Genomic DNA, 24640 nt, shown 5'->3' with positions numbered 1-24640 from the left:
AGGAAGTCGAAGCTCAGCGGACAGTGGAAAAGACCGTTCTGTTTTGAAGGAATAAAACTAGCTTCTCGACCATATGACTTTGTCAAGGCTTTTGAATTTTACTGCGAAAACCTTAGTGTGACATCTGCACCACGAGTCCAGGATGTCTGGGACTTTAAGAGCCAGTTCAGCGCCAAGTTCATCGAGGCAGGAGACCACCAGAGGTGAGGTTAGCTTAGCGCTACCGCACGGACGGTGGGGGAGACCAGCATGACAGCCAGGCTAACAGATGATAAACAAACATGTTAGGAAAACATTTTTGCTTTTGAGAGAGACTAATGAACTACTGTAGGATATCAAATCCACCCAAGATTGCATCACTTAGTGTTTTCCCCAGTTCCCCAAAATCTCTTCTGTCCGTTTTAACCAAAGATATTTAATCTGATGAACACTAAAGATGTAATTTGCCCCTAAGTTGAGACAAACACATCTTGGAAGCCCAAAGTGACATTTCTTGGCCCAGTTGTTATTAATGTAAATATCAAATTCTTAGACACATACCCTGATATAATGGTCAAAATCAGTTATAAACTGACTGTTTTAGTTACTTTTTTTCTCAGTAGCTGAAATAAATTACGAAGTCCCAGTGGAGAGCAGGAGGACAGAGCATCCTCCTGTCAATGATCACGTCATCCCAGACGAGCTGTTGGTCAGCCTCACCTCCACTGTCTGCAACAGAAGCACACTGGGGCACACTGCACACCATAGGCACTGCAAGGTACGTTCAAGCCAAGTTTATATCTTACATGGTTATTTGTGTGTGGCAGGAATTAGTTCACACTATTGTTACTAAAATAACTTTGTATGCAGGGCTGTGGAATCAGGCGGCCGGATGCAGTCTGGCACCACCCGTTTGGACGCAAGAAATACAAATATTTTCTGGAGCAGCCAACATCGCTAAGTGGAGCTGGCAGGTCACTGAGCTAGACAGAACTAACTTGGTTTTTATTCTGCATTTACATAAGTGGACATCTACTGTTTCAAGGCCAAATTAATTTTCAGTTCTGTTTGAAGTTAATGAGATAATGAAGTTATTATTCTACAATAAGGACATTGCATATATGAAGAAGACTAAATATGTCTTTTGTCTCATCTTTGTTTGGGTGGTTTACATACAGGGATATTTCATTCCTTTGTGATGCTATGGTAACCCAGACAAGGATGGTACCGCTTCCACCACTGACAGATAAGAGAATCAACAGTGATATTCAAGTAAGCTGCTCCAGCTGACCTGTTTTGGAGATCTGCTCTTTAAATATTTTTTTCACAAAATCAGTGCTGTAATACTTCAGTCTTCCAAAAGCACAAAGAAGAAATGCATAAAGAGATAACATGAAGCTTTAAACTACAACATGTCTACACAGCAGCAGTTTTTTAAAAGTTTCAGTTATGTTTAGCATCTTACATTTACATAAAGAAACTAAATTGCTTAGCAGTGAATTCAAATAAATGTTATATATTCAGGAGTAGAGGATTTTGCAGTTTTGTTAAAATATTGTGATTTAAAGAGTTCATAGTCACATTTACTGCTCTCTGTACACAATCACAATTGTGGAGTTAAAACTGTGGTTACTCTGTCTTTTAGAACTTGACTGTGTCAGAAAGTCTGATACCAGAAGAATATCACATTGTGAAAAACAAAGGACTGCGTAGTCTTGAGTTCTATGAGGAGTAAGTCTGTTTTAATATGTTCACCCACTTTATTACCTGTGCACTCTCATATCATTTTTAAACTGGTTGTTTGCCTCTCAACTCTAATTTTGCTTCTCTTTATCAGTGCCTTCACAGTGCAGCTGCAGGATGATGAACAGAACCTACGGGTCTTTCCATCACTGTGAGTTCACAAACAACATTTATTTAATTTACAAATTTACAAAAGTCTTTTGTTGTGTGCATTAGGAATAGTTTGTAGTATATTAGTATAGTTTATAGTCAAAGTTGTGGCAAATTAATAGATCAAGGAAAAGCCCCTCAGTTTCTAGCAGCACAATGTTTCATGTACAATGTGTTCTGTCCAGGCGGCCCAGTGGCAGATTGGAAGTTGTCCAGTTGATGAAAATGATGGATGACATGCTAGAGAAGGCTGGAGTAGATCGGCAAAGTGAGGAGCTGACTGGGCTTTCACAGGTAGACAGACAGACAAGAGAGTGTTCAGCAATACAGAACTGTAATTTTTAAGTATAGCCATCTGTATATGTTAAAACATGGCAATGAAATATCCTACAGATGGAGGGTCTGCTGGAGTTGGTGCAAGTTGAGCAGAACATCTACAATATTGTTTTCCATGAACTGATCAGACAGGTCAGTGTGGGCTGTGCTGAGAGAGGACAGCTGCTTGCTAAGCTCAGGTAAGCAGCCAGCACATTGGGATTACCCCTACATGGTAAAACCTGACTAATTGGTAATGTTTTTTTTCATGAGATTTGCAAGCCATGTATGGTTTGAACCATGTATTCAACCCAGATTATGAAACCCAGTTAAACCCAGATGATGAACTTCGTTACACTTTTGTTGTCTAAGTTAACTTTGAGACATATTGTAACAAATAGATCTTTGATATTTTAAGAAAAGGTTTTGCAGTTATGATGTGTGTTTGTGTATCCAGACAGCGCTACCAGTTACTGCTGGAGCGAATCCCTGGTCGTCTGAAGGCTCTACACACTGAGACAGTGGCACAGCGGGCTCTGGACCGTCGGCTCACTGAGGAAATCCACCGCATCAAGACATCCATTCAGCAGCTTAGCACGTACGTAGGTCGAGGTCAGGTTTTTTTGGTCATAATGAATGTAATTATTGTGTATATGTGTTCATTAATATGCATTGTCTTACAGGGAGCTTTCCAAAATCAGAGACCACGATGCATTTGTTTCTCAGCAGGCAGAAAATGCTCATGAGCAGCTGGCTGAGGCACTCAAAGAGAGTCACATGAACTCAGGGTCAGTCTCTCACAGGACTGACTGAACTAAAGCTCATTCCGAAGTCCAAATCCTTTTATTAAGTTAATGCATTGAAAAATTAATAGCCATAATGGATAATATTGACCTTGCTGCAAAGAGTGTTTTGTCATGTACAATTGTTACTTTAAAATTGATTACAGACTCAAATGAGGGTCAGAAAGAGCAATAGATTGTTCAGATTGTTTTCCAGTAAGCGTATAGGGCAAAAGAATAAGATATGCCAAAGTGTTCTCTCTCAAATGGTCTGTGTGCTCTGCTCAGTGTGGTCCAGGGTTACCATGAGCTGTATGAGCTGCAGAGGGGTCGCCTTGAGACTCAGCTGCTTCAGTTGATTGAGGAGAGAGACTGCTGGAGCCAGCTCACCTTTTGCCTCGCCCTTAAGGTGTGTGAGCCTTGTGAGACAAACTTCTTCTGAAAGACGCTCGGTGACAGTATTAGTTAAATTTGATGTCAACAGTTGTGTGTGTTTTTTCTGTGATTGCCAGGTCATCAGTGTAAAGAAGTTGAAGGTGGTCAGTCGGCTGCATGTCTGCGAGCAGAGCTGGTTCAAGACTGCAGAGCACTGCATCCTTTACATTACCTCAAAGGTAACAATGCAGTCCCTGCTACTTAACATTTTCTGGATTGTTCATTGCAAAAACACCAAATGCCACAGATGACACTGTGTAAATATCCTGATAATTCAGTTAGACTCCCACTATGACAGTGATAGTTCTGTTTCTCTACTAAAGGACACAGAGGACCTGAATATTATCATGGACCTTACTGACTACTGGAGAGAGCAGCTGACTGCTTTAATGTCCCAGCTAAAGAAGACTGAACATGCGCAGAGTGAGCAGATCAGTGCCATCAAGCAAGGCATCGCTAAGTGGCTCACTGTCTGCACCACACAGAGCAAGTAGGAAAAGTTGAGATACCAAAGTTTAAACTTTCTATACACTCTATATTGTCATAAAGCATCCCGAGTTAAATGGTTTCCACTTATATAGCACTTTTCTATTTGTTGACATGCAAAGCACTTTACTGTGTTGCATCTGATTTGTCCACGGCAGAGCTGCCGTGCAAGGCAGGGGATAGAAGCACAGCTGCCCCAGTCAATATCTTAGGGTTTAATAAAAACTTCAGAAAACTAATATTACTTTTTGATTCAGACTTTACTTCCAATATAATGTAGATGGTCACTAAAGTCACTGAAAACCATTTTCTCTCCAGAATTGATTGTCAATGAGGCGTTTGATGAGAGCGTGAGTTTTGCTAATGATGTATTTTCTTAATTTCCAGGTGTCCTGATCCAAAGTATGAAAAAACGTCATTAGAAAAGATATATGCTGATTTGAAGCACTGGTCACATGTAAGTACATTTACTTCCTCTGTGTTTTTGTGTGCATGTCACCTCCTTTATCACCTGTCTCACATCTCTGATTTCTAAAAATCTTTTTGTCATCATGTATGTTATCTGTGCCAGTTTTTCATCTAATCACTTTATCTCATCATTTACATCATCTTTAGACCAGGACTGGATAGTATTATGTTTTTAAGCATGTTTAATGTATGTTTATGACTCATAAGTGGACAATTTGACAGCCATTGTTTACATTGTATGTTAAACATTGAATACTGTTAAAATCTACCCTCCAGTGTGACCGCTATCAAGGTGAGATCCTGTTTAACGGCCACCAAACACTGGGCGAGCTTGCTGGTGTACAAGAGAGATGGTTGAATATGAGCCTTCAGCTGTTGAGAAGACACTCCTCTCCTGATGGTGAACTCCCTGGAGGTCAACAGGTCCTGAGAGAGCTGGACAGGGTCCTACCTGAGCTCTTTATACAGCTGGACACACAAGTCAGTGGGGAGAATGGTGAGGGCTGAATGAGAAATTTTAAACGAGCAAACACTAAGATTTTAGTGAAATGCAGATATGTAAGTAAGGTATATAACTTCTGTATCGAGTCCTTAATCCTTAAGATATGGACTCAAGTGTTGATTTCAACTATGCTGTTACAGAGATACACAAACAGATCATGTCACTGCACAGTCTAATGGAGTCCGAAGTTTCCAATCTTGGTCCAGTGGTTGGTCGACAAGAAATTACATCTGCCTCTGATTGGCTAAAGCTGGAGAAGGTGCTCCACAACTGGCAAAGAGCAGCTGAAGAAGCCTTCAACATCTCTAGAATGCAGACAGAGAATGAAAAGGACAAAAGCAAGAATGACATATAGTATGTTTTTTTGTTCATTGGCATTATTAGTTACCCTGATTTAAACAAATCTGTGTTGCATTTAAGTTTAATCTCCTTCTGATCACTATTATTGTTCGTTGCTATTCTCTCCACAAATTATATGTTTGGGTTTGTGAGCAACCTGATCAAATTAGCAGTTTTCTTAGACAATCTACTTAGCTTTTCTAAACACAATATTTTTACATATCAAGTCCTTTGTTGTCTGTGTGTGCGTGTGTGATTGTTACAGTAAAGAGACAGTGAGCGTGTTAGATAAAGTGCAGGAGTTCATAACTAACCTGTCCAACTTCACTAATGGGGAGAACCACAGACTAAGTGAAGAGGTGAGTGCCAACAAAGTTTCTTTAAACTGTCAAGAGAGATTTACAATTGTTTTAAAATGGAAATATTTTTCATATTTTGCCAACAACTTGTCCTACATTTCTAAAGTTACTGATAACTAGTATGACAAGTTCCACTGTTCTGCCCATGCGGTTTATCACTGATGTTTTTTTGTGAGATCTTGAAATTTCTTCTCCTTCCAGGTCAGTTCTATTCACATCACTCAGACCCGCTGGATGTTGGATTTGTTACTCATCATGGTACCTGATCATAGTGAGGACCAGAACCCAGAGCAGGAACACTACTGCACTACACATGTCTCTCTACAGACATTGGATGAGGATGCCAAGATGCTGGCTGAAAAGCTGGACTATTTTTCTAAATACATCACCAGGTAGTTATGTGTTTTATAGTTTTGCAGTGATAACCTCTTTACACTATACATACAATCTGACACACAGAAAAGTAATGGCAACTGAATTATGTTATTTTAATATTGAAATTACCTTTGACACACGCTATCTGACTTTTTTTAGCTGTTACAAGTTCATTCTGGAAGAGCACATTATGCAGAACCTACATCAGGCTGAGGGTGAAAATGAGCAGAATGAGTGCAGAAAGTTGCAGGTAAACAATGACCTGACAAACAATATCAAAGAATCATGAGTAATATCAGGACTATGTGAAAGCATTAGTTATTTTACCCTTGTGTGAACAGATATTACACTAAAATACAAACATTTAATGTCAAACTCAGCTCAGCAAACCTACATATTTGTTTATGTTTGCATACATGACAGATGGAGTGCATTGATTGGGTGGAGACCACTACAATTCTGCTCTCACAGGTGAAAGTTGGTCCTAGTGAGCTGACTGCCAGGAGTAATGTCCCGGTTTCTCCTGCAAACAGCATGGACACAGTGGTGAAGATTCAACTCAAATACATTAGGCTGTAATCAAATCTGAAGATGAGTGTGGCAGTGTCGCTTATTTTAAAACGTATTTTTTATAAAAGGGGAACTCTAATCTTGACTTGAAAGTCTGATGTCAGGTAACTGACAGTGAAACTGATACTGTGCAGCTGACATTATAAGAACAACATTGTCAATGATCAAGTATCACATTTTACAGTAGTCATGGTTTAAAGCTGGCATCAGTAACTAAATTAAACTACCATGGCAAAAACGTAATAGTATGTGTACCCATTGGAGTTGGGTAGGATTTTCATCTAAGTCACCAATATAGACAGCAAGAGCTACTCTGAATCAAGCTTCAAAACTGGAGTCACTGAAACTGAGGTTTAGGTTGACAAGCTGGGAAGCACTTGTTTTAGGCTTTAGGTTATCGCCACCAAAGGATCACTTACTTTTTCCACACAAAGGTTTCCGTCTCTGTGTGTTTACAGGTGAACATAAAGGTATGAGCAGAACGTTTTTGTTAGGGACTACAAGTGAAAAGTTCAACAATATGTTGAAACATTTGCAATATAATTTAGAAAATGGATAATGGTTTAAAGAAAGATAAAAGGCAGACAGAGGATCAAGATGGAATCTCCTGCATCAGCAGATTATCTGCCCTTCAGACGTGTCACCAAGCGGCACACTGACACACAGAGACAATAACATTGCATGGTGCATTGCTAATGTAATTTGTTCTGTGAACCCATAATGGGCACATTGTTTATTGGCAGCACCCAGACCAACTAGTATGTAGGTTGAATAATGAAGAATACAATTTGAATTATTTAACAGACCTGTTTGTTTTCCATTCATTGTGTAATCTCCAGCAGATAAGACATTCATAACAACTGTCACACATTAATCTGAATTATTTGATGTTAATTATGGTGGTGGTACTTTTTTCACAGAACTCCACTGAACAGCGTGAAGCACAACAAGAGGTTTGTCAGGTATTAAAACATCCTCCTCTGCATGAAATAAATCTTTGATTATTACATGGAACTTTACACATTCATTTCATCAAACAGAGGCAACTTGCTGGTGTTACAGTATTGTTTTTGTCCTGCAGGTGGAGCTAGCGGTTTGTGAGAAACCGGTGTTGAAGCTGGTTGGCTATGATGGAAACATCACTGAGAGAGTACTGGGAGAGAGCACTGTCCACTTGTATGGGGTCAGACAGTTATGTTTTTTGTCCTAGTATACTGTAGAATTGAACAAACTGTGTGTCGCTCATCATTTATGTGTCTCTTTTTGACTCTCAGACCGATGAGCACGTTGTATCTCCAGCAACAGATGAAGCTCGGAAAGCTTTAAGTGAGCTGACCACAGTAGGGATACTGCAGCAGAAACTACAGTAAGAAAATAAATACAATTTGCTTTCGAGTTTACCATTAGTTAATGTGCAACAGGCATGTAGGCAAGATTTATCTCCATGTGTTTGTTAGTGATTCAGAATTACGGGTCCAGAGTGCTGAGCAGCGAGCTCTGAAAGCGGAGGAAGCCCTGCAGGCAGCATTGGAGAAGATACAGGACCTGGAGATAAAGCTGCAGGGTCGTTCAAGTCTGGAACCCAAAATTAGTGATGGTACTAACAACTAATTGTATGTTATGAAGAGGAGAGACACACTGATAACACACTGTTATAACATGAAGGTGGTTCATGTCTTTCTCTGTTTGTGCTGCAGAGACAAAGAAAACACCACCACCTTCGTCACCACCGGTAACACTACCACAACCACCTCCTTCAACAAAAATAACTCCTGAAACCAAACCAAAAAGCAGCACCAGAAAGACCAAGAAACACTGACCATCTTACTAGAAGATTGACTGTACAATTACTGTTGAGTGAACTGCTTTCAGAATCGCTTTTAAGGTTTTACATTTCATTTGTGGAACACATCCCCAGCCTATAAATGATCTCACAGGTTTTCAAAGAATAAAAAATTTAAGAAAAGGATCACTGACTATCGTTGCCATCAAGTATTCTGGTATGAGAGGGTTATTTTTATGCTGTTACATAGGGATTTATAAAAATAAATAGCACTTAGTGATGTTATCTATATCATGGCTTGCTGTAGCTTTAGTCATAATATGTTTGTTGACAATGTAAAAGCAAATGTTTTTGCCTCTTTTCTTGGGTTAAAGTACATTTCAAAAAGTCCTTTATAGACTTAGTTGAAATGATTTTGTAATATATTAGACATGATGAATCATCAGATCAACTAATATAATCATTTTATAGTTCTATATCTACTGTATATATTATAGATACATCATCTATTATAATTTATATCACTATCAAAGGAAATTGAAATGAAAACAATTTAAGCTGGTAATTAGAATTGTGCTGAAATAAACAATTGCTGGTCTTGAGGTGTTTGTCTTTAACATATGATCAAAATTATCTGAAACTTTGAAACGTTTTATGTTGTATAATATCAACAACAGTCACATCATTGGAGAGTCAGTCTGTGGCTCCTCCTCTGTCATTCCTCCCTCTCCTTCCACAGGAGGGGGAGGCGGTGGTGGCAGAGATGAGTGGTCAGAGGTCAGACTGAGGAGATCTGGTGGGAATGGAAGGACCAGGGCAGGATGGAGGTGACGGAAGGAGGCCCTGAGGCTCCCCCAAGCATCTCTCTCCTCTTCTGCTTCTTTTACCTGGAGGAAAGATTGACTTTGGTGGAAGAGGTAAACTTCAGTTGGTAAGGAACCATTAGAATATATGGTATGGGTACTTACTCTGGCCTGCTGTTTCCTCTTGATGTCAGCCTCAGCAGCCAGACTCTGCTGTAACTCCACAGAAAAACTGAGCTCATCTCTGACAGAAAATCAAACAAAGCACAACCTAGCCTGGTCAGCAGGAGGTTCTCAGTACACAGCAAATGTTTACATTAAGTTCATTTTCTGCAGAGAAAAATCCTTACGCAGTGCTATAAATCAGCTTATTTTTCTATTAGACTGAAAGATTTCTTATAAAATAATCTAAATTCTCTTCATCCCTGTAAATAATGAGTTGTTTCCATCAGATGTTGCTATAAGAGCATCTCAATCAAAGTGCAACAGCAGTTAAAGAAGATCTGTAGAGGATCTTTTGTTTTCAGTCTTACATGTCTGCTCTTTCCACCCGGATGCCCCAGCGGCAAGCAGCGGCGTCAACAGCTGATTGTATCTGCTGTCCAATCTTCCTCCTGTGCAGCAGGATGTGGCTGAACGTGTGTTGGGCAAGGACGTCTCTGACAGATGCCTGGACCAGAGTCTGCAACACTGTGTTGAGACTGGACAAAGATGTGCTGCACAGAGCTACATTCTCTATCTGGTAATAACACACTGCGCTGAGCTCCGGCCTCACCAAATCCTTAGTCACAACCTTTGTACAGATGTAAAGATATATATCAGACAACAGCCTACCTCACTGTTTTACTGCTATTTCATTCTTAAGTATGGAATTGAATGTGAATACTTCCTAATATTGTCTAAGTGTATGTTTATTGTTCTGTACCGTGTGAAGAGGAACCTTCAGCAATTTTCAGTCGGATGTCGACTTTGTGACACACATCAAGAAGTGGGAGGTAGAATAAGAGTCCTGGGGAGAGGAGGGAGGGTATTAGATATTGCTCTGGCCGTTTTCAATCTACCATATTGATTATTCCAGTGTTACCCATAATGCCTTATCTCCTTCCTGCTATTTGCTAGTAAATGACCTACAGACAGAAGTCTACTGGAAATAACAATCACATATGTCTCAAAGACAAGTAATCTACATTACATTTATAATATAGTTAATAAATAGATCAAATCTCTGGTATTTTTGTATTTTTTATTTTGTATTAGTAGGGAAACGTTGTGTAGGTCAGTCAGATCAGATTGCAGAGCTGTATAAATAAAAAAATTTCTAACTTGCCAACAACAACAACAATCTAAACACAGACACCACCTTAAAAATGTTTAGGTGTCAATAGTATTACAACACATCCTTAATTTAGCCTAAAAAACAATAAACTACTGTTCAACAACAAATAAAGAAGAGAATAAACGTGCTTCAAGCTGCTTACACGCTGGTTGTGGCCTTCTAATAAAAGCTATTCAATCCCAAGAGTTAAGATTATTTTTCTCTAAGTACTATTTAGTAAATTTGCAATCTACAGTATTTAAGTATACTTGTTCCCTGAAATAGATCACTGGGAAACATCTCTCCTCTTCATGCTATAACAAATCATGATGTCTACCATACAGAAAGTTTATTCCCAATGCCATAACTTTTAAGCTTAATAGACTACAGTTTCTAAATCACTGCCAATAGAAGAGCATAAGAAAATGACAGTAATGTGCACCAACCTGGTCCTCTTGGTCTTCCACGAAGTAGGTGACCCATTCTGAAGATCACAGCTCGTTCATGCTCCCTCACTATCTGCCAAACAAAATCAAAACTTTCAGTGAAATATTTATTTTTTCTTTCTCATTTCAATTGTTCCCATATCATTTTTGTGAAGGTGAACTCGTACTTTAACACAGAACCAGATGGAGACAGGAAGAAAGAGGAGAACCAGAGCCAAGATGAAGACCATCAGCATCCACTCGAACACTCCTAGGTTCCTGCTCTTCAAACCTGCAGCAATCCACAGTACATATAAACAAATCCAAACAAGATGTGCATTTTTTTCTAAATGTTAAATTGTGTAGTTTGTTTTTCTGAAGATTACTAAACTAAAAAAAAGAAAAAACTTCCACAAACATTTCTAAATCACATGACTGTTCTACTTCAATAAACTTATTGCCACCAGCAATAAAACCACAACATAACTTTCAATACTGCTTATACAATGTACAGCACCAGGCTTTTCTTCGACTCACCGTCTTCCTGCTCTGCTGCTTCCAGGAGCCCCAGGTTTTCCTCCTTGACCTCATCATCTCTCACACTGTCTATATCCACCACAGTGGTTCTCAGCTTCCCTTCTGTCTCATGATCAGACTTCACCTCATTTGTCTCCGGCTTCTCCTTCTGTGGCCTCTCTTTCCTCACTGGCGATGCCTCGGTGAGCCGACCTGCCTTGGATGCCTTTTGTCTGTGACTTCTTGGAGGCACCGTGGCTCCCCTCTCCCTCTCCTTCCTTGGCATCGTTCTGGATTGTGGCCGGTGATCGGGATGGACATTAGAGGACTTTTCCATTCTTTGTGGAAGCTCTGCAGTAAGGAGCATAGGGGTGATAGCTGCTGGGATGCTTCTGTGCGATGGGTTAGTGAGGATGTTTCTTTGCGAGCAGAAACAGAGATGAAGGATAAATGTTGACCTTTCCTGCTGTGAGTTGCTTGCTCTGGCTGGTAAATCATGAAGACTGAATGTGGGAGTATATGATGGCAGTGGGAGTGCCACTTGGGAGCTTCTGTCTCTGTTTTTATAATTACAGGTCAGTGAACGTTAGTGAATGTAACATTCAATGTCTGTTGTAAAAGCAGAAAGAAAAAACAATCAATAAGCAAAACCCATCTCCTGGCTCTTCTCCTAGATTCAGAAATGCCTTATGAGACATAAAATCAATCAGTTTATCGCAAACATCCAGAGTTTCAAATATTATGTTTAATTTCTTCTTATGTAAAGTAAAACAAGTAGAAATATTTGTATCTGTGTGCATACCTTTAGTAGACAGCATGGGAACATCCGCATGGGCTACATGGTTCAGTAAAATCACCAACATCGTTGTTTTTAAAGTTGCCCAACAACATTGAGTGTTCAGTAGTCGAATTAGAAGAGTAGCAGACAATAAATCATGCAGAGAATGTGTTATCCAAACATGCACATACTGTGTGTTACATTAAAAGCTAAGTATATACTGAAATCTTTTAGTGTCTGGGTGCATTTATTTCAACTGTGTTTCTTCCCTGGTAAAATCAGTGATATCAAGAAGTCAGTGCAATTCAGCATTAAGAGATTATACTAATAATTATAATAATAATGATCATTACTATAAGGACAAAGTCCCTGGAGCTCAGGGAGTCACATTGTCTCTGCTGTGGGAATGTGCAGACTCAGGCCTCATCTTCCCAAAGAGCTGATCTGTTTTTTTCTGTTTTTACCCTCCCTAGTACACTAATTAAGCTGGAAATGAGGTATGTGGCTCATATATTCTTTTGTTGTAGAAGTCCTAAATCTAACAATCTGCAAAAACAGGGCTTCTTGTGGCCAGAGATCAATACAATGTCATGTACCCAGAAGATCTGAAGTGCAAAGTGTATTTTAATTACACTTTATGTCAACACATAACTAAACTCAAAGGGTAACTCAATAGCTCATAATAAGGTCTCAGGGATATTTAGGTGGCGTTTTACATGAATCCACCACAAACCAGAAAAGGACACAGGAGGTTTATGTCGTGTGCTAAGCTAACCAGCTAGCCTATCTGACAAAGTAAGTTTATTTATTTGAAACTATATTTTACTGGAGTTTGAAAGAATAGACGATAAGTTACCTGTTGGCAATTACGCGCTTTTGTGGTCGTTTTTACAGATGCGCTAAACATGTGGTCTGTTAGCTACAGGTGTGGAGAGACTGAGGGCTAATTTACGCAAAGGAAGGTCCACAAATCATCAGGATGCGACCAGGCTACTGAAGATTTGGAGGAAGGTAATACTCATATTTACACATTTTAAACAATTTAACCGTGTCTGACTTGTTGTTAATTAGTTTGTCACATTTGCAGCTCCTACAAAGTTAGCTTGACCGACAGAGCATTTTGTTTAACATTAGCTTTAGCTAGGCTAGGTTAGCTACGAACAGCAGTTAGCTGCTAGGTACAGTAGCTAACTGCGCTACCTGCTACTCCTGTTTTACAAAAAACACTTGTTTTGATTGAACCGAACTTGATTTTTTTTTGGACCGATAATCACACAAATCATCAACTAGAATGCAAAATATTAAATATGGAAGTAATAATAATAAAAAAAGACGTTATAGCCTCAATTGCAAACATCTCCTGACATGTTTTACCCACTAAATGGAAGTGCACTGTTTTTGTTATGTCATTGTGTGTTAAGAAGATGGTTAAATTAATTTGAGTCAAAGATTTGTTTTTATTTATGTGGACCTGCCCTGCTTCTATTCACACAGTGCCCACAGCTGCTTTGCTTCAGTCTGTATGTTACTGTATGTTTAGCTTCATTTGACTTGTTGTATTTGCCAGATGTCAGAGGTCAAGATGAACCAGGAAGAGGTTTTGGCAAAGCTGAAGAAGGATGTTCGCTCCTTGCTTATTTCATCCAAGCTGGGGTTGGACCAACATCAGCTCAAAAAAGACTACATCATGATGCTGGGGCATCCCATGCCCCTGAAACAGCTGGGCTTCAGAACCGTCTTGGATATGGCGAAGGAGATGCCAGATGTGGTATCTGTTAACTTCAGGGAAGATGGTGGCATAGTATTAAAGGGTATTGTCTTTTATACACATATATTTAAGTTTATTGTATTGAATTAAATAAAAAGCTTAGTGATGTCTGATGCAGAGGTCCATGCTGCTCATTTTAGTTTTCCTTTCTGAAGAACTTCTATTATTTTCTCTCTTAATTTTTGTTTTCACCTTCTTAGCTGTTAGTGATGACTCCACGCGAAACATTGAGGATCTGGTAGCTAAACAGCGAGTGTCAAAGGCTTGCAGAAAGTTCAGGAAGGGAGGAGGTGTCAGCTACTTCTCTCCCCGCTACAGTCATCCGCTCCTCCCTGTGGTCCTTCCGAGAAGAGGTCGAGCTCCTCTAGCTCTCCCTGCCCAGCTGAGGGCACAACTGCGCATTCTGCTCTCCCAGGTAACTTCATTATTTGCTGTTTCTCACCAAAACCTATTGTGTGTATTCTCCATATTAACCAGGACCGTTACAGCTATCAAGAATAGCGTGGTTATCCCACTTTGTCTTTGAAATTAGACATCTATGAATTACACACTATTCAATCACACCACTTTTTTTTTTTTTTTTTTTAATAATTGTGACTCTTTTATAGCTAAATGTTGTCTTGTTTGGTGTAATGATGCAGCTGCTTTCCTAGGGTGGTCTGAGGTTGTCTGACTTGGAGGCCAGCTTCCTGCGCTGTTACGGACACCCACTGCGTGCCCACAACTATGGCTTCTATTCCATTGGCGAGATGCTGGAGGCAGCGGCGGACCTGGTCCTCATCCAGCAGAGCAGGCAGGGTTCAGTTGTGATCCTAAGAGAACACATGCTACCCAGGTCACTGCTCAGACCAATAAGCTCACCATGCAGGATTGGACCAATAAAAGCAGAATGGTCTAGAACTGGCTCCAGTGAGCCACACACCAGGGTTCAGACACCAACAGTGCCTCATGGTATGTTATCAGAGAAATGGGCACAGACACATTTTAAACATTTCACTGTATGAATGTGTCTCTAATAACAATTTTGTGGTTACATTTAATGTTTCTAAGGATGCATGGTCATGTGTACACAGTGTTAATAAAGATGCAATGTTAAAGCAGTAATGACTAAAACTAATCAAGCTCTATATATTCAATTATTCTATTGTACATTTTACACATCACTGACCAAGGGCTCCTCATATTAGACACTAGTCTGACTTATTAAAAACAGTTCTTTTCCTCTGAAGTCCCAGTGAAGCAGAGTCCTCTGAACCAGTCTTCTACTGAGACTACATTGGTCCATAAAGAGTCAGCAGCTGTCAGTAAAAAGACAGAGGTTGTTGAGAAGAACCAGGACGTTGAACTGGAGATCTGCCAGGAAGGTCATCTCTTTCAGAAACGTGTCATCAAGGTTTGTTTTTACTTTGAAATATAGATAAGTGGTTCGATAGAACACTTGAACATGAACAGGCCAATAATTCAATAATATACAGTATTACTTTGAGGTATAGCTGCATTAGACAGATCTTAATGAGGTTATAACATTAAGGAAAAAAGAAAGGTTGTGTATGTTGGTATTTGATCAGTAATTTTGCGTTTGGTCACATTTCAACATTGTTAGGAATTCAGAATGTACTTAGTCAGAATTTATTTTGACATACTATAGCAGAAATACATCTTTAGCACTGAAATACCTTATTAATAGTGGAAATAAAGATTTTTTTTATAAATAGTTACTAATTTTATGTACAATTACATTTTCTCTTCTACATCAGCTGGAGGAGGAGCTTCGTCTGAATATCCTGAAGAATGGACTTGCTGGCACCATTACTCAGGAGCTGAAGGACAAGCTGCGAAAGGTTTGACCTCACACTAATTTTACACAAATGTCATAGTGTGACACAAGCCATAGTGACCACAAGCCTCTAATATGCTTGATTTTTAAGGCAGGAAATCCTTTGATACAGAATGTAATGAAGACACATACGTGTTGTAATGAAACCCTTCATATCCTCATGAATCTCTGCAGGTTGTAGGTCAGCACAGCGGTGGAGTATCGGTGCATGATCTGCCTGCTGAATACAAGGTGAAAAATAGCTGTGTCATATTTTCACCTTTATTGTGTCACAAGAGTTCAAGACTTGTTAGTCTTAAGTTTGAGAGCTTATGATCTCATTTATTTGGGGAACAATGACTAGTGTTCCTCAAGCTAAATAAAAAGCACACATTAAACCAACCTGCCCCTTATAGCATTAAGCAAACAAGCAGTTTCATCACATTACTCTGTTCAGATGATTAAAAACATGGTGTTTTGAGAATTTCACCTTTTTTGCTCTTCAGAAACTTTTTGCTGAGGATCTGCCACTGCTGCAGAACGGCTTTGTCAGTGCCACTGAATTGGTCGGTGCCATGAGTGACATCTTCCACCTGAAACCTGCAGGGGGTGACGACGGACATGACTGGATAGTCATGGACATACAATGCAATGACAACACCCAGCCAGGTGTGTATTGTCAGGGTCGGTTTATGATCTCTCAGAACTAGTTTGTAAGATATGCTGTCTGACCATGCAAATGAAAAAGTTTATTGCTATGTTAATATTTAATCTAAACAGCCACACCGAACAGCAGACCTAGAGAAGCCGTTGTTATAGAGAGACTTTTATCATATGTGCACACATTATCAGTCTGTCATATCAGAAACTGGAGTGAATGGAGGAGGGATGGAGTTTTATTCAGCTGTTGAAATGTAAAGTGCTACAAATGATTGTCTGTGAATGTCAAATTACTGTTTTTTGTACAGTTACAGAATGATTGGATGTAGACAAGGGGTCACAGACCAGTACTGCCTTTTAGTTCACCTAAAATGGTGTATTACTAGCTGTTTTATGTAAACAAAATGTGCACTGCACACTTTGCATTTCATTAGAATAATCAGACTTTTATGTTTTTATATATATATCTATATAGATATAAATAATAAACAGAGAGGTTTTGCCCTGTTCCCTCCCTGCTCTTTTTTTACACTTATGTCTGGTTCTGCTGGAGGTTTATTTCGTTAAAGGGAGTTTTTTCCTCTTCACTGTCACCCAGTGCTCAATCGAGGGGGATTGTGTGGTTTCTCTTTGTATAACTTCCATAAGGTTTTGACCTTAATATGTGAAGTGTCTTGGGATGATTCTGTATTGATTGGCCCTGTATAAATAAAATTATAATAGCATTCAGGTTTTCAATTTAAATGGTGTTGTCTGAAATGTGTGGCAGAGCGTTCATGTGGAACACAACTAAGAGGGGAATATGTTTGTTTGTTTTTTTCTTTATCTTGTAGAAAGTGTTGATAATAGTGCGAAGCAACCATTTATGAGCTACTACTTCAGCTGTGGAGAGTCTCCTTGGGAAGGGAAACTGGAAGAAGATGACAACATTGAAGCGGATAATGACCCTGAAGAGCTACAGACCAGTAACAATTCCGAGACCCAAAAAATGGTTAGACAACTGAATTTTAAATAAAAATGTAGGTGTCTGGTGTGATGCCAGTGCACATCATGGATTTTCTTGGCATCGTGCTGCTGTGCTTCTTATCGGTATACTAAAATTTAGCTTTTTGCAGGTTAGACAGCCCAGAAACCATCTTCATTCATTTAATGTACAGTGGCAAGTAAAAGTAATGGCACTGTCTGCTAATTTCTTGTTTTCTTCATAAATTGGTCATGAAATATGATCTGATCTCCAGCAAAGTCACAAATATCAACAAACACAATATTTTTTAGTGATGCAGTAATGTCTTTAGTAGGCAAACCCATTAAACATACAGTATAATATAATGGTGGAAAATGTAATGCCAAGTGTTTTAATTATGACTACAGGATAATGTCAGGGTGGCTGCTGTCTGCAGGATGAAGCTTCGTAGAAGTTGGGTGATGCACAAAAATGTCCTTAAACATCAAAGTAAATCTATTGCAGAATGGTTTCAGAGACACAAAAGAGTAGCACAGGCAGAGCCCAGACCTCAACCCAATAGAGATGCTGTGGATTGATCTAGAGAACAGTTTTCACCACATGTACTAAACATATCCCCTACATATCCATTACTTTTTAGACACTATGCTTTATTATGATGTTTTGCTATATTAATTATTATGTTTTGCATAATAATACTGACTATAGAGTAACATCACTGTGTCATGCTTACTACTTTTCACTTGCATTTCTGCTCGTAGATGTCTGAGATGTACACTGCTATTCAAGTGCATTGCAGCCCTGGTGTGCCCCTGGATGCTCTGCAGAGTCAGCGTCTTAAACCACCAACATGCCATGGAGCTCGAGAGCTGATTGAAGTTCTAGTGGAACAGGTGGAGTCACCAGGACTTTTCTACATCCGCTTCAGCGAGAGTGAGGAGGCACGAGTCATGGAGGACATGATGATTGAGATGAGGTGATGGACATGTTGTTGACAACAGAATCTATAGTTGAATAATGTAGATAATTTATTAGGACTTGCTATATTTATAGTGCCAGGCACACTTTTACTGTGTCAAACCATAAAGCTACTGCTATTTAAATCTTTATATTATTCAGAAGTGAGGTTCGTTACTAGCTGAACCAGATCATTCATTAATTCATTCATTTGTGTATAATAGTTGTAGTAATAAGTTTTCCTTGAAAGTTGGAAAAATTCTGTTCACTTCTGTTATTTAGTCTTCACTGCATCAAGAAGCATTACCACAAACATTAACAAGTGAAAGTGTTTATGTTTTATAGACATTATAAAAATCACAAAATGAAGCTAAACTTCCTAAAATATTTTCAACGCAGCATAAAGGGTACATTTCAAACATCCTGCTACTTCTCTATGAGCACTGACAACTGTGTCTTACATAATTTCTCCCTCTTCTTGTTTCTTCTAGGCGATGTTACACCTCTCCTGAGGTGTCAGAGCGGTACCGCCTTCCTGAGCGATTTGTTCGTCGTGGTCAGATCTGCTGCGTATCACCAAAAGGAATGTGGTTCTACCGCGTGGTGATCCATCAGGTCATCAGCCCCACTCAGGTTGAGGTGTACTATGTTGACTTTGGTGATATGAACGTCGTGCAGAGCGCCAACCTCAAGTTCCTCAAGTAGGACATCTCAAATATTTAAACAATTAATCAATACCAGTATGACTACTGAGATGGTCCGTGTGTGTGTATGTTTTTCAGGTCTTGTTATTCAGTTCTTCCAGCACAAGCTGTTCCGTCGTCCCTTGCTGGAATTAAACCCAGCTCTGTGAGTTTGAAAACTGATCTACCATTTATACACACTTAGACAGTCTTGAAATTCACATTTCTTCATGCATTCATCCTGCCTTGGTAATTAGATGGTTACAGTAAACATCATATCACTGACCTGACTTATTCAAAAATCAATTGTTGTGTTTTACTTAATTTATAATTTAATGATTCTGAAATATTCCTCCAAACAGCTTTTAGTTTGAGGGTTTATTATTGATTATGGTGATAATTTTACTTGTTCTTACATTTTTAACCTTACATGTGAATATATTTAAACTGAGACAGCTGTTCAGTGTTGTTAGCATCCAGCTTTCGAAATAAAAGCACTTGTTTATCTCTTGCAGGGCAACTGGACCGCTGCAGCCACAGATTCTTTCCAGAAGCTGTGCTCTGATCGCACCCTGGTGGGCGCTCTAGATTGTTACGTTGGACATGTGCTTCAGCTATATCTGTGTGATACACACACTGACGAAGACATCTACATCCACACTGTCTTGCTGAACCAGGGCCATGGGACACTCTGTAGCCCATCAGTCAGCGCAGCAGTGAGCCAATCATATTAAATACCAGCTTTTGATTAGCTGGCAGTTGTCTTTAAAATAGACATTCATTTAGTCAATACTTTATTGAATGTTATAAATCACTATAAGATATGCACCACATACTGTAATCAATAGCATTAAGAAGTAAAAACAGACATATTTATATTTGTGATGGAGTCACCCCATTTTCTTTCCTCAGCTCTGTCCCCAGGTCAGTCCAGTCAGTCTCTACCTCGGGGAGGGAAAGATAGACTTGCCCAAGGTAGAAGAGGAGATTATTTCCAGCCCCAAGCCAGCAGACAGTATGAAACAGTCAGACACACAGAAGGTACTCCATACACACACACAGGGTCAAGACAAATTGTTGGTTTTAGAAAGGTTGTGGAGTCAGACACACCAGACACACACACACACTCAAACACACACACACAGACCTACCTACTGCTATAAAAAATATTTGATGTTGGTACAGAACCAACAGTGTCAGTCCTGGGTTACCTGGATCTCTAAGGGGGGTTTGTAGTTTTGGCTCTTACTGTATGTCTCCTTTCTTACTTCCTATTCCTCACACAGTCTTTCAGTGCTACTGTAACCAGGCTTTTATGCTCTGCTGTCTGTAGCTCTTATTTCACCAGCCAAACTGTCTGTGCTGCAGGTTACTGCATCACCAGGCATTCTCAAAACACATAGTGGCACACACAATGATTGTACATACTCGGATCAAACACACAGATCAGATCATTTTGCTGAAGTTGGGAGTTGCATTCCAATCCTATGTAATGTATAGTGTTGGAAGGTCACAGTGATACAGAAATAGACAATAAAAAGGTGACAATCACTGTTGTTTAATGACTATTGGGTTACAAGAATGTGTCTATGAGTGAAGAGATTTTAAACTGAACATAAACGAGATTTTTTTTTTTTGTTTGTTTACTCTTTTTAGTTCTTGTTTCCTGTATATTTACTGCATTTAGATGAACCTGCAGTACATACATCTACTGTACAGTTACATTTGTAAGTAAAAAATGAATGTCAAGGATAATAAGAATTAATGTTGTCTCAGGTAGAAGAAGAAGACCTACCCGCCCTGGAGTTTATTGATGATATTGAGGTCAGCCCCGACATCCAGGTATTAACACCTGACGCTTACTTAATCTCCTGTTAACAGAAATTTTACACAGTGTCTTGAAGAAATGCAACTAAAGTCTTGGTTGTTATGGTTCCATGTGCAGGATAAGGAGGCCAACCCATTCAGTGCTCTGCTAAATGGCCAAAATGTCTGCTGTAGTGAATTGGACCTGGCTTTGATCAGTGAATCACCTTATACCAACCCTAAAAAACCCAGCTCCAGCCCTCTGGCCCCTCCAGATGTGATCCAGACCAAGATGTCTAATTATAAAATGGACCTTAAAGTGAGAAGACGAGGTTTAAAAGCACTTGAAAACAGAATATGTGTAATGTGAATATGTAGTTTGTCTCCATTGAAGAAACTTTGCTCTATTTTCAGACACTGAGTACAACCCCTCCACTGACTCCCTCCAAAATTAACTCCAGTTCTTGCTCTTCAACACCAGAAGACAAGCTGCTGTTAAAGTTGCTGCCACTTCATCAGCCAACTTACCACCAATGCTGAGGACCCTGAGTGAGTCTGCACACCCCGAACTGGCACTAATCTGACACAGCACTCAAGGTGCAGATACCAGTTTATTTTATTAGAGCGTTACATGACCTGGACATAAAACATAGTTTAATCAAAGTGGCAGAAAGAAAAAATAAATACTTTTAATGATAACAACACTGTGAAGAGTTCAACAATGGCATCAAACATGGCATGACTTTTCTATTTACAGTATAAGTGCCCATATTATGCATATTTGTGTTTTCATGTTATTTGGGGGCTCTGTTGATACCAAGTTATATTTCTTTCAAGTTTAAAAAGTTCAAATACATGTTATATCTCGTTATGCAACAGTTCTTCTGGCATTGATCACATTTGAGCTCCTGTGTCTTTAAGGTCCTCCTTCCCTCTATCCCACTGTGTTCTGATTGGCCAGCTTGTGGAAGGGCTTCCCTGTTCTTGTCTTTTTTAAGACTATATTTGTTTACATTTTGGCATCATACAACCAAAAAATGTGCTGAATCGGCTATAAGCAGTTCCAGTTTTTCGTGTAGTAACCAATGTATTTTATACCGAAAAACTATGTTTGACAGGTAGTCAGCTGAAAGGGTTTTGAAAGCTGGGTTGGATTTGGCACATCTAAAAATACAAACATTAACATTATGTTGTCATTATATAGGACTTTAAGCTTCTTATCGTAATCCAAATTTACACAGAGAGGCTTCACTGGCGCACAATTATTTCCTAATAGAATTATACAGTGACCTTCATTAACTTACACATACACACATACAGACACAAGCCTTCAATAAAATTAGAGTTTGTCCATGAATGAAGAGAGGGGTATTGATTTTCATCCTTCTGCATGCTGTGGTGTATGTACCTGCACTGAGAGCCTGACACAGATTCAATTAGACCTGTTACCAGAGCTATTTGACCCAACAAGCTGCTTTCATTGCGTTTGTCCTGACATCAATACACTGCTGCTCCACCATGCTTTCAGTTGCACAGTGTAAATCCAACCACAGTGAGCAAAGGCAATGTTATCTACAAATCGCTTTTTGCAATTTGTAACACTAAAAAGTGCTTCACACAGCTGCACAAACAGATAGAAACACCAGATAGAAAGTAGAATTAGTACATGACAGATAAGATGTTGTGTGTATGTTTGACTGCATACATTCATCCCGTTTTAACAATCGGCTTACAATATTTCCTGCAGTTAATGTATGTTATTTGACTATGCTTACTAGAAGTGCTGTAGTTAATAGTGGTTGCTTTTTACACTTGCAGTTCACTTTTATGTTTTGTTTATATTTTGAAACCTGACATTGCAGAAATTTGACACAACAAAATTTACATTAAGGCACAAGAATGCAATGTTGGCACTGTCCCTTGTTGCAGTTCTCTTGTGTCTCTCTTGATGCACATAGAGCTGAGTTTGACTGCTCAGCAGATGTTACGTATGACAGGGTCAGTACTGAGCTTGTTATTGAGCTGCTGTGTTTTTATTCTATTGTCTAGGTGTACCCATTTCTTCACTTCAAATGCAAAACTCTGGCATCCTCTTTCCTCTGCCTGAGACTAGGTAGGATTGTGGCTCATACACTCCAACTCCCAGCCCAGCTGTCCCAATGATGTAAATCACAGAGGAAGGAATAATTATTTCTAACTACAAAGCTAATAATGCCTACAGAGAATTCAGTAGGAATCATTTTGTCAGCAAGTACTTGAGTTGTCTACTGACCTGTAGAAGTAAATTTTATGTCAATTTAATCTGGTCTAGATTAGTTTATTTGTATGTTACGTTCTGTTTGTTCTTTTGATATCAGTTAGGTGAAAAATACGGGCAATGAATGGCTGTTGTCCTTTAAATGTGAATAAGCTTGTGAATGTTTTCTGTTTTAAGAAAAAAAACAAAACAAAAATAAATTTGTGTGAAGCTTTTTATTATTTTCTCAGAAGCCATGAAGATCTCTGTGGTGTGTTAAATTGTTAAATTTCTTTATACATACATTAGTAACGTTACTGTTCCGGCCAGAGTAACGTTGTAATGAACATTGCAGAAATGTGCAAGTAATGTAAAGTGTGATATAGATGATTTATTTTGAAAATACTTTTTATTTCATAGAATATTTTAGTAGTACAAATTTCTTACTCACTTCAAAATACACATACAAAAACCTAGATCGGATAGTTCTTGGTGTGCTGCATTCAGGGACAGACAGTACAGCGTGTACGTCAACAGTGATGTGAGGCATTCAGGGACCATGCAGAGGATAGGTGATCCATGTTTCAAAAAGTATAAAAAGCAAGAGAACCCCGTGATGATGTCTCTATATACATCTCCACTTTCACAGCAACAACACTAAGAACAACTACGTCACTACAGTGTCTCTGTACAAGTGTTGCTCCTGATTTGCAAGCCTACACTGGCATCCAAACATTTCTGATCCAGCACATTTGGTGCTGGACTGCCATGGACTGCCTATATGTTCAATATGTTTTGATTGTTGTTTAAAGTTTCCTATGTTTGAATATAGGATGTTACCTTACCCTTTGTTAAGCTGCCTAATCCTATCGTTAGCTAACTAGCATTAACATAGTTTTATCAGTCACACTGTTGTTAAACAAATCTAATAAACCAGTTATTTGGCTGTTGAAGCACTAAAGAAATTAAACTCGCAAACTCTGAACCAGCCCTAACTGGATTGGTGAAACAGGGTTAAGTCTACAGATGAAGGTGGCCCAGAACAATATTGAGTCTTACCAGAAATGACCAACCTTCCCAGATTATTCTAAGAGAGTGATGATGACTCCTCCACAATGTCTCAATAGTTTCAAGGAGAACGTCTGAAACTCCAGGCCTCTCTCACTTTATTAAAGGTCATTTGTCATGACATTGGGTAGAAATGGCATCGAAGGGAGACAGGTGCCTAACCCTGTTAAGACTCATCTAGATTCTGCCACCTTACAGATGATCCTTAAACCTTTGGGAAAATATCCTATGGACTGATGAGTCAAAAGCTGAACTGTTTAGAGGACAGGGATTTCGTAACATCATGTTACTAAAAAAGGATTCCACCAAAAGAACGTGCTTATGTTCAAAGAACTGGCAGCGTGCTGCAGTGTATCGTATGCATCCATTTGAAATCTATTGAAAAGCTGCAACTTGAAACTAGAGCTCGCCAACTAAAATGAGCTCTGATTTTTAAAGGTTAAAGCAGAAGGAGTCCTGGATCATTAGTCTGCATCCTGCTGAGCTCCCTGACCTTTATTGGCTCAGCAAATTAGCTTTTTAAAAGGCTCCTAATGACAATAGCTCCTCCTCTCACTTC

At 39.2% G+C, this 24640-nt stretch overlaps 3 protein-coding genes across 6 annotated transcripts; 2 read left to right on the top strand and 1 right to left on the bottom strand.

Annotated features, from left to right (window-relative positions):
- Positions 1–8351, top strand: axdnd1 (axonemal dynein light chain domain containing 1). 3 transcript variants are annotated; one of them, XM_026346447.1, is made up of 25 exons: positions 1–203; positions 603–757; positions 850–953; positions 1158–1251; positions 1625–1710; positions 1817–1873; positions 2058–2166; positions 2266–2387; positions 2645–2785; positions 2871–2975; positions 3258–3378; positions 3482–3583; positions 3728–3894; positions 4278–4347; positions 4635–4854; positions 5001–5214; positions 5465–5558; positions 5760–5950; positions 6093–6183; positions 6357–6479; positions 7424–7465; positions 7585–7686; positions 7778–7869; positions 7961–8100; positions 8201–8351. In XM_026346447.1, exons 1-25 carry the CDS (start codon positions 143–145, stop codon positions 8320–8322), a joined length of 2925 nt encoding a protein of 974 aa, XP_026202232.1. In that variant the 5' UTR covers positions 1–142; the 3' UTR covers positions 8323–8351. The 3 variants fall into 3 exon arrangements, with proteins under 3 accessions (XP_026202232.1, XP_026202233.1, XP_026202231.1); XM_026346448.1 differs by having other exon boundaries at positions 600–757; positions 7424–7456; XM_026346446.1 differs by having other exon boundaries at positions 600–757.
- Positions 8352–8912: 561 nt separating this feature from the next.
- nphs2 (NPHS2 stomatin family member, podocin) lies at positions 8913–11865 on the bottom strand. Its single transcript, XM_026346450.1, is given in 8 exon segments — positions 8913–9173; positions 9255–9333; positions 9623–9882; positions 10015–10035; positions 10037–10098; positions 10851–10923; positions 11018–11121; positions 11367–11865. Coding segments are annotated over 8 exon segments (1155 nt in total). The 5' UTR covers positions 11713–11865; the 3' UTR covers positions 8913–8963.
- A 998-nt stretch (positions 11866–12863) lies between these two features.
- Positions 12864–23146, top strand: tdrd5 (tudor domain containing 5). Of its 2 annotated transcripts, none has more exons than XM_026344854.1 (18): positions 12864–12918; positions 13043–13134; positions 13691–13934; positions 14092–14306; positions 14545–14842; positions 15121–15284; positions 15649–15732; positions 15903–15959; positions 16214–16376; positions 17201–17358; positions 18093–18307; positions 18780–18989; positions 19071–19137; positions 19487–19687; positions 19884–20012; positions 20748–20813; positions 20917–21096; positions 21192–21656. In XM_026344854.1, exons 3-18 carry the CDS (start codon positions 13691–13693, stop codon positions 21315–21317), a joined length of 2577 nt encoding a protein of 858 aa, XP_026200639.1. In that variant the 5' UTR covers positions 12864–12918; positions 13043–13134; the 3' UTR covers positions 21318–21656. The 2 variants fall into 2 exon arrangements, with proteins under 2 accessions (XP_026200639.1, XP_026200640.1); XM_026344855.1 differs by adding an exon at positions 22827–23146 and having other exon boundaries at positions 12917–13134; positions 21192–21326.
- Positions 23147–24640: the final 1494 nt, after the last annotated feature.

Source organism: Anabas testudineus, chromosome 4 (assembly GCF_900324465.2).
Source record: "Anabas testudineus chromosome 4, fAnaTes1.2, whole genome shotgun sequence".
Lineage (NCBI taxonomy): Eukaryota > Metazoa > Chordata > Actinopteri > Anabantiformes > Anabantidae > Anabas > Anabas testudineus.
The sequence above is the reverse complement of the archived record's forward strand: the minus strand, read 5'-3'. Positions and strand labels throughout refer to the sequence as shown.

What these genes read in the sequence shown, in the direction of transcription:
- axdnd1 (XM_026346446.1), top strand. Translation starts at nt 143, where the DNA reads ATGTCTGGGACTTTAAGAGCCAGTTCAGCGCCAAGTTCATCGAGGCAG. An exon ending in AGCTGACTGGGCTTTCACAG is followed by an intron (nt 2,167 to 2,265) that starts GTAGACAGACAG and finishes AATATCCTACAG; the next exon opens with ATGGAGGGTCTGCTGGAGTT. An exon ending in GGAACCCAAAATTAGTGATG is followed by an intron (nt 8,101 to 8,200) that starts GTACTAACAACT and finishes TTTGTGCTGCAG; the next exon opens with AGACAAAGAAAACACCACCA.
- tdrd5 (XM_026344855.1), top strand. Translation starts at nt 13,691, where the DNA reads ATGTCAGAGGTCAAGATGAACCAGGAAGAGGTTTTGGCAAAGCTGAAG. An exon ending in CTGGAATTAAACCCAGCTCT is followed by an intron (nt 19,138 to 19,486) that starts GTGAGTTTGAAA and finishes TATCTCTTGCAG; the next exon opens with GGCAACTGGACCGCTGCAGC. An exon ending in AGGTCAGCCCCGACATCCAG is followed by an intron (nt 20,814 to 20,916) that starts GTATTAACACCT and finishes TTCCATGTGCAG; the next exon opens with GATAAGGAGGCCAACCCATT.